Below are 8907 nucleotides of genomic sequence, written 5' to 3'. Positions count from 1 at the left end.
GCTGCTCCTGGGAAAGCTCCATGTGCTGCAGGCTCCTTCAGGCATCAGCCACCTGCTTCACTGGGCGAAAGCCTGTGAGACCAGAGCCTGTGATCCACACTGATCTCTGAACACTGCTAATGGCATTAGGATGCTGCTGAAAGCAGAGGTATTTTTCCCTCTAATTTTCCCCTGGCTGCACCAAATGTATTGGAGTAAATGAAACCAGCATGGTTTTGATCTGTCTTCCACCTCTGTCCACAGGATGTTTGTGAGCATAAAAGCAGTTGTCAAAGAAGTTATTTACCCAGCTGGAAGTGAGGGAAGGGCAAAGGGGAATTCCCCTCCGGGCATTGCTTGTGCAAAGCAGGGGGGCTGGAGCCAAGGCAGAGATGCACATCATCCCAGCAGTGCTTTCCCCTTGCCCTTGGGTGGGGAGATGTCTCACCTTCCTCTGAATGTGTCCCTGGTGAAGTGGGAATGCAGCATCTTCTCCCAAGTAACTACTATTTTCTTCCCAGATGGGGAATGATGTGATATCCCTACCTCTAAGAGGATACCATAGAATCATAGAATCATAAAGTTTGGAAAAACCACTAAGATCCCCAAGTCCAACTGTCAGTACATCCACACCATGCCCACTGATCATGTCCCTCAGTGCCACCTCTCCACAGTTCTGGAACACCTCCAGGGACGGTGACCCCACCACTCCCTGGGTAGCTGTGCCACTGCAGCACTGCTTTCTTGAGAAATTCTTCTTAATATACAACCTGAACCTCCCTTGGCACAACTTATGGCCATTACCTATCATTCTATCACTGATACCTGGGAGAAGAGGCCAAGCCCCACCTTGCTACAACCTCCTTTCAGGGGGTTGTAGAGATCCCTCCACAGTGGCTTCCCATATGGGGCCAGGGGAGATGAGCAGCAGCCCAGCACTGGCTCTCTTCCTGAGACATGGGATGTCAGCAGCACCACAGGCTTTTATGGCCATCTGGTCAACCTAGGGCCAGTTCAGGACTTTGGGTCTAGCTGACCATGACAGGGCTCACTGCATGGGTGGACAGGTCCCCAGCATGTGTCTCTGCCTCAATAAGGGCCCCCATGGCTTTGGGGATTCACCAGGGCCTGACAGTGGTTTGAGAAACTGCTGCTGGGCACAGGCTTCGCTCCTTTCCTGTACGACAGGGTAGATAGGCTTTTACCTGGCAGCCCCTCCAGAAGCCAGGGGCTGAGAGGTGCTCAGATATGAAGGACCAGCTAATTACTCTTGCTAGAAATGTCCCTGTCACTCTTCCCAGATAGTTAGGCCTGCTACAAATGTCCCTGACACCCTGTTGAGGGCAGTGGGCAACTAATGTGGAGTCCCTGATGCAGCAGCTAAAACCAGAGACAGCTGAATCCTCAACCCCCACAATATCTCTGTGTTTAAAAGGAAGACATCCTACTTTTCTCACCTTCCACACATCAGATGTCATTCCCTGCAGCTCAGGCATCCAAGCAGGCAGGACAGCCAAATCACACTATAGATGTATCCAGAAAACACAGGCGCTGCTTTGCTTGATCCAGCATGAGTCTCATCCCAGCTTCCCCTCCTGGTGTGTTCAGCTGCAGCAGTAGGACCCAGTACTCATCGTGCAAAAATGACGTCTGTCACCTCAGCAAATCGCAGGAACAAAAGCAGAGTGCTCTTCTTTTGTCTTTGCTTTTTCAAGTCAGGCAAATGTTTTGTTCCTCCTGCAGAATTTCAGGATTGGAGGAAAAGTGACAAGCACAGTTAGGGCTGTGATGCAAGCATAGCACAAAAAAAAGTCATCTTTGGTGAAAATCCCAGCCTAACCTGTCAGAAAGCATTTGTGCTTACCTGCCTTTGCTTCAACCTGCAAGGCTGTACTTAATATGAGTGAGTTTGCAGGGGAAATTTCTAGGCAGGCTCACACTGAGGAGACTCCTTTTATCCAGCAAACAGGTAAGCTGTCACATTCTGCTTCAGGATGTTGAGAAGGCTCTTTGCAAAGCTTTGTATTTGAGAATTCATGGCAAAATAAATAATAATAATAACAACAACACAGCAAAGACTGTAATACATACCTGCCCTGCTCTTGCATTCCTCCAAGGGGCTCCACTCCTGAGTGCTTACAAGCGCATGAAGCATGGCTGGATGGTTTTTGTGCTGCCTTGCTAAGAGGTTTTCACATGAACTCTTTTGAAATAATATATATTTTTTAATTTGTTTTAAATTTCCTGAAGGTTAGGCTTTAAAGTTGGCTTTAAGCCAGTCCTTGGAGGACTTTGCTTGGCCTCAAGAGAGGCATCTGAGGTCATTACATGGAGCTGAGCTGCTGAGCTGCAGATGAACGGATTATTTCTCATTCCTGTATTAGGAGCACTTGTGGATTCAGACATTCCTCTATTATCATGCTGCTTTTATCCATGCCTCCCTCCAACCCTCCACTGATCCCCAGGACTGTGCTTCTGAGCCACAAGTCCTCCTTGGCTCCAAATGTCTGCACAGGGTTGAGCTCATATTCAGTCCTTACTGATCCTGCATTACCTGGCCTCGTTATCCAGGTTGGGTTGCCGCTGAGACTCGACAGATCCTTAGAAAGGAAGGGAGCATGGATATAAACAGAAAGGCACAAGAAAAGGTTGCTGGACAGAACAGGTGCAGGTGTATCATCCCCAGAAAGCCTCCTAAGGGCTGTCAGTGCTCACTAACAGGGATGAGACTTCCTACAATACATTCTTCATCCGGGAGAGCTGCAGCTCTGGCAGAGCTCACTCTAGGATCACTGGAAGGAGGTGGGAGGTCCCCCTAAGCCGGTTGCAGATGCCTTGTCTCACCATGAGCTACTTGAGGGGTGGCTGCTGCAGTTCTGGCTCTCAGCGCATTCTTCAAGCTGTTCCCACAGCCCAAGCATTAGTCACAGGGATGCTATTAATTAGATTCGGAGAGGCAACCCCCAAGAACAGGGGAAATCATAATTACAGCCCTTGCCTGTTAACTTTGTTTGGGCTGGAATATCTGCTTTTATAACAGAAACAAAAAGGAGCAGACTAAGACAACTGATGCTACTAAGAAATGGGCAGCGGAGTCTGAGAGGAGCCTGAATGGGCTAGGAGTTGCAACACTCTCTGCAAACCAATCTCCCCCCAAAGCTACTGGATTTGCCAGAGACCGCTTGCAAAAACTGCTGCTGCAAGATTTTGCTTTGCCCGAGTGATAAAGGGCTAACTGGTTGCAGATCAGGAGTCACCATCACGGATGTTCTGTTGCTTGTGCAGTGGCAGCATCCCTGTGTTGTCCATGGGCATGCTGCTGGTGGCTCCTGGTGCAGTCTCCATCCCTTTGTGTTCCACCATTTATTTAAAAAAAGAAAAAAGAAAAAAGGGAGAAAAAAAAGAAAGAAAGAAAAAGGGAAAAAGATACACAGAAGCGCAAGATTAGCTGGGGGAAGGGAGATGGGTTGGTGGGGCTGGGAAGAAATAATTGCCATGTCTGAAAGCAGTTACTATGGCAGCAACAACCTTCTTGCTGCTGGAGCGAAATGTTGGGGACCAGCAAGTGCTGCCTTTGTCAGATGCTCTCAGGCACACATTTAGATGCTAATGCTGGCTTTAACCTTGGCTGCATAACCTTGGGCGAGGGGGAGTGGGGGGCGGGGGGGAAGGAAAGTAGAGGAGGGGAGAGCTTATGGGAAAAGATGGGTTTCCTCTCCCTAAATTTGCCACTGAACTGACTTGGCATACTCCCCTCACTGCGATTAACGCTGTTATTCCTGCACTTAATATTCAGCAGAGGTTTTAACAGCTTATTTATGGATAGCTGGCATTAGCTGCAGCATAATTCACCACTGCAATGCTCCTGTTTATCTCTGTCCCCTCGGGATCATTTGATATAAGGCCATTTTTTAGAACATCCCCTAGGTTTGATCAGGCCGTCTATCTAATCTCGACTTTATTTATAACTCACAATCAATGCTGGGGTGAAAACAGGAGGGGCACCTTTCCCTTCCACTTCAGAAAGGGATTTTGGTGGCCTCTTTCAAAAAGGAAGCCTTTCAACTGGAGGCTCAAAGCCATCTTCAACAGCGGGGATGAAAGAGGAGGAAGGGAGGGGAGGCTTTGGCTTCTGCATCAGAGGTGATGGGAGGGGAGAGGGCTTCCAAGTGCTCAGAAATGACACCTCCGCGGTGTCACAGCAAGCTGCCCGTATTCTTAATGACGACATGTGTTTAGCAGGTAGTCTCATCTCCCCGTAAAGCAGCAACACGCATCTGCAGAATGAAATATGAAGATGAGATCCCACTCCATCCCGACAATCCCCACTGCGTTGCTGCACGGGAAGAGCATCTTAAATTAAAAGCGCTTTCTGTCTCCTGCAGTATACTTCTTTCTCCGGGGCTTTCCGTTTAAGCTGTCAGATGTGGTGGATAGTCGTTTTACGAACACTCTGAAGGAGGTGGGTAACAGCACAGGAGCAGCTCGGCTGCTGCTCTTGGGATTGGGAGTGATAGCAATTCAACTGCCAGAGCGAGGAGTGGGGCAGAGTGCGGGCAGAGGTACCTCCCTGTCGGCCTGGGGGGCCAAAACATGGAGAGAGGGTGTTTATAAAGCACAAAAGGCGAGAGGTCTCGGCGCTGGGCTGGGTGTGTGGGGGGGATCGTTCAGCTCACGGCGCTGGGAGGTCATCGAGATGGCTGCACCTCAGCATCCGCCCTTCCCCCGCCGGCGCCCGCAGCCCGACCCCGCAGCCCGGGGGCTGCCTCGGGACCGTGCGTGAGGGGCGTGCCGCCATGAGGCAGCGGAAAGGCGGGAAGGAGGAGGAGGAGGAGGGAAGTGGCGGCAGCGGCGGCGCGGCCCCACCTCCCGGGCGGGGCGGCCGGCAGTCCCCGAGCCCCGGCGCGGCGTGGGAGCGTGCTGCCCGCCGCTCCGCCAGGGGCCGAGCCGAGCCGGGCCGGGACGAACCGGGACGAACCGAGCCGAGCCGAGCCGAGCCGAGCCGAGGCGGGCGGGCCGGGCCGGCGCGGGGATGGGTGCGGGGCTGTGAGAGCGGCGGAGCCGGGGGCGGCCATGGGGAACATCTCCTCCAACATCTCCGCCTTTCAGTCCCTGCACATCGTCATGCTGGGCCTGGACTCGGCGGGGAAGACCACGGTGCTCTACCGGCTGAAGTTCAACGAGTTCGTCAACACGGTGCCCACCATCGGCTTCAACACGGAGAAGATCCGCCTGAGCAACGGCACGGCCAAGGGCATCAGCTGCCACTTCTGGGACGTGGGCGGCCAGGAGAAGCTGCGCCCGCTCTGGAAGTCCTACAGCCGCTGCACCGACGGCATCATCTACGTGGTGGACTCGGTGGATGTGGACCGGCTGGAGGAGGCCAAGACGGAGCTGCACAAGGTGACCAAGTTCGCCGAGAACCAGGGCACGCCGCTGCTGGTCATTGCCAACAAGCAGGACCTGCCCAAGTCGCTGCCCGTGGCTGAGATCGAGAAGCAGCTGGCGCTACACGAGCTGACCCCTTCCACCACGTACCACATCCAGCCGGCCTGCGCCATCATCGGCGAGGGGCTGACCGAGGGCATGGACAAGCTCTACGAGATGATCCTCAAGCGGAGGAAGTCCCTCAAGCAGAAGAAGAAGCGGTAGAAGCCCGCAGATGTGCGGACGGGTGGGAGAGCAAACAAAGGAACGGAGGAGGAGAGAGAACCAAAGCGATCCTTTTCTCGTTGGTTGTTGGGGTTTCGCCCCCCCCCCCCCTTTTTTTTTTTCCGGTGTGTGTGTGCTTTTATTTTTATTTTTTGTCCCTTTCCGAATGAAACGACTACAATAGCGGTGACAACAATGCCACTCCTGCAAGCCAAGCCCAGATCCTGACTGCAGGATCTCCTCCTCCTGCTCTCCCCTTTGCCCGCCGCCCTATCCCCGGCCATAGGGCAGCATGGAGCAGGGGTAGGGTGCTGCTCCCAGACCCCTGAGCCCCACAGCTGGGCTGGAGATGCTCTGAGCGGGGCGAGACGCCGCGGGCGGCCGAGAGCCCACGGAGCTGGGGCAGCCCCCCGGCTCCCCTCCGTCCCTGGGGGTCTGACTGCTGCTGGGGGGGCAAACATAGGAGTGAACAGGGCAGGACCCTGTGCAAGTGCATTTGAGAGAGGCCAAAGGTGAGGCTGAAGCTGTGCAAGGTCAGCCGGCGGAGGCTTGGAGCAGCGCAGCGTGGGGGAGACGACCAAGGGATGAAACGTGACCACTGGGACAGAACCCCAGCATGGGGACAGAACCCTGCGAAGGGGACAAAACCCTCTGAAGGGGGCAGAATGTGGCCAAAAGGACAAAAAGAAGGACAGAACCTGGCCAAGGGGGACAGAACATGGCCAAGAGGACAAAACCCCTCCAAAAGGACAACCCAAACCCTCTGCAGGCTGGTGTTTTAGGAAGCAGATGAAGAGGACAGACAGCTTTCATGCAATGCCGCAGCAGCTGGAGGTGCATAGCAGCTGGTGACTGGTGCTGAGCTTTAAGCTGTTTGCTTAAAAAAAAGAATAGATAAAGGTGGGGGGGGGGGGGGAGGTGAAGTGGCACGGGGTCCAGGAGCCCCCATTTTCTAAAGCTTGGTTGTGGCATCTCCTGCAGCAAAGCCACAGCAGGTCTTTATCGTGCCCAGGCAAAGGCATGCTCCAAGGTGCTAATTTGCTCCGATCGGGGTGATCCAAAATATGGATTTGGAAAAAAAAAAAAAAAGAAAAAGAAAAAGAAGGTTTGTACACCACACATGGACTGGTCACCGTGCTGCTCTGCGACTGGGGGGGAGCTGGGGGCAGGGGGTCTGTGGCGGCAGAAGGCAGGACGGGCAGCTGCCAGCACTGCGCGGTGCAATGGGCAGAGCTTGCCTGGTCCTGCCAGAAGGTTGCAAAATCCAGCAGGAAAAGGGACTCGGCAGCGCCGGGAAAATGTAAAGAGTTGGGAGAGGGGGGTGGGAAGCATGGGGCAGAGGGGAGGTTATTTTTTTATAAAGATTTAAACCCACTGAAAGCAGAGAGCCCCCAGTTGCCAGCAGGTCCGTTCCTGGTTTCTTGGAGGGCTGAGTGCTCGGGGCAGGGGCAGGCCCCGTGGTTTCCTTCTGCAGGTGGAGGTTTGGTAGCAGGGTGGGAGTGCTTTAGCCTGGAACCATCTCCCTGCAGGACAAAGGCAGGGGCCCCGCTTCCCGCGCTTCCCACAGAAAGAATGGGGGAGGCCCAGGCAGCCCTCGGGGCCGAACGTGCTGAATTTCGAGCCGCAGTTGGGCAGGATTTTTGCAGTGGTTTTACTGTTGGAAAACCCTCCCCAAAGCAGCCAAGGAAACCACCGAGCAGACAAAGGAAGAATGCCCTCGGGTTTCAGGGAGTTGATTCTCCCCTTGCAGCGATGAGTGGATGAGCATGGTACCTTTCACAGAGTGTTTTGTTGGGAAAGCAAATACTGCAGCCAGGCAGTGTGTCCCTTCTTTGCAGGATTTGAGTCCCTACGAGTCCCAACTTGTGCATTGAGCGAGTGGGCTGGTCCCATCCCTTCAGGACGCTCTGTTCCTGCTTCCTTGGGTTTGCTTTGCTTAGTCTTCACCTTGAACACTTTGGTACTTGCTGTTGGGAGAGAAAACAGTATTCATTTTTGATGCCACGGAAGCCAAATGCTTTTACCTTCATTGGTGAAGTAGAGAACTCATTTTTCCCACCATCTCAAAAGTGACCAGGTTTTAAACAGAGCAAGCGCGGGTGTTAGCTGTGTGCTATGCCCCCTCGCTGGCGAGAGGTGGGTCTTAGTTCTGCAGACACCAGCAGTGAAGTTATGGGGTGTGTGTCTGCAGAGCTTGGTCCTTCCCAGGGGCTGAGTACACTGCGCTCTGCTGAGCATCCCCATTGAGAAGCATCTGCCTTCCAGCCGGGCTTTAGGCATGTGCTCACCTTACAGTGCATGCCTGGAGGCTCAGGACCTGAAGGCTTAGGTGGGATGCCGTGGTGGTGCCATTCCCACCAGTTCTGCTTTCTGCAATAATTAAAATCACTTCTCCAATTAGTAGCTAATGGCTTCTGTGGCATTTCCCTAACGTTTCACAACTGTGTGCTGATTTTCCTGTATGACGATGAGCATTGCCTAAGGTGGGCTGGAAGAGGTGCTTCAACAAAACAACAGTTGAAGGAAACTGCTTGTGTTGTTGCTCTGAGCCTTTTGCCAGGTTGTGTGTCTTCTCTGAATACGTTTGAATGACCCTTTTTGTTTTTAGCAGATGTTTTGGGGGTACCACTGTGGTTTTGTGGGGTACCTTGCCGTGTCCCCCAACAGTGTCTGAAATCCCACTGCCCATGTCTCAGCCCTGCCACTGACCGCCAGTCTCTGTCCCTCCTGTCTTTCCTCTTTTTCTAACAGATGCAGACATAATGCTGTGAACTGAAATAAATTATTTATACAATGAAAGGGCCTGATAAAAAAAAAAAAAAAAAAAAAAAAGTGTTCCTCTGCTTCTTTCTCTTTACTAGTGCTGTATTTTACAGTTGCTTCCCTCTGCATGTGGCTGCTGCCTTCCCTGGCTGTGACGTTTGATGGATGTGGCTGTAGCTTTTCTAAGTGATGTGCAATGCAGTGATGGCCCAGGCCTGTAGGAGTTAAAGCACCAGTACAGGATGCTGCTGCTCCGGGGTGGCTGCTAACACAGGAAACATGGGTGACATTTCAGAGATGAGAGCTAGAGCAGGTGGTAACTGAATTTTTAAATTTTCAGTTTTTAATGATGACATCGCATCTGGTGAGGAAAGGAGTCAAACTGGTGACGGTGCGACTTGATGGGCTCAGAGCACTTGGAGAGGTTTGCTTTGGGCTCATCTTTGCTGTCGGTGGCTTCTAGTGTGCGTGGTGCCCCGGTGCAAGGATGTGGTGTCTGCTTTGCAGGATCAG

The 8907-nt window shown here is 52.9% G+C and overlaps 1 protein-coding gene and 1 long non-coding RNA gene across 2 annotated transcripts in view; one reads left to right on the top strand and one right to left on the bottom strand.

Moving 5' to 3' along the window:
• LOC112532783 overlaps positions 1 to 2056 on the bottom strand; it is a 39956-nt gene extending 37900 nt beyond the window's left edge. Inside the window, exons 1-2 of the long non-coding RNA XR_003076114.3 lie at positions 1844 to 2056; positions 1437 to 1716 (exon numbers count right to left, since the gene is read on the bottom strand). This is a non-coding gene — a long non-coding RNA (uncharacterized LOC112532783). The remainder of the gene's footprint in view (positions 1 to 1436; positions 1717 to 1843) is intronic.
• A 2810-nt stretch (positions 2057 to 4866) lies between these two features.
• On the top strand, positions 4867 to 6750 carry ARL4C (ADP ribosylation factor like GTPase 4C). The gene has a single exon (XM_001237034.7). It carries the CDS (start codon positions 5053 to 5055, stop codon positions 5629 to 5631), a length of 579 nt encoding a protein of 192 aa, XP_001237035.2. The 5' UTR covers positions 4867 to 5052; the 3' UTR covers positions 5632 to 6750.
• Positions 6751 to 8907: the final 2157 nt, after the last annotated feature.

This window comes from Gallus gallus, chromosome 7 (assembly GCF_016699485.2).
Source record: "Gallus gallus isolate bGalGal1 chromosome 7, bGalGal1.mat.broiler.GRCg7b, whole genome shotgun sequence".
NCBI classification, from domain to species: domain Eukaryota; kingdom Metazoa; phylum Chordata; class Aves; order Galliformes; family Phasianidae; genus Gallus; species Gallus gallus.
Note: the sequence above shows the minus strand (reverse complement) of the source record. Positions and strands in the feature narration are given on the sequence as shown.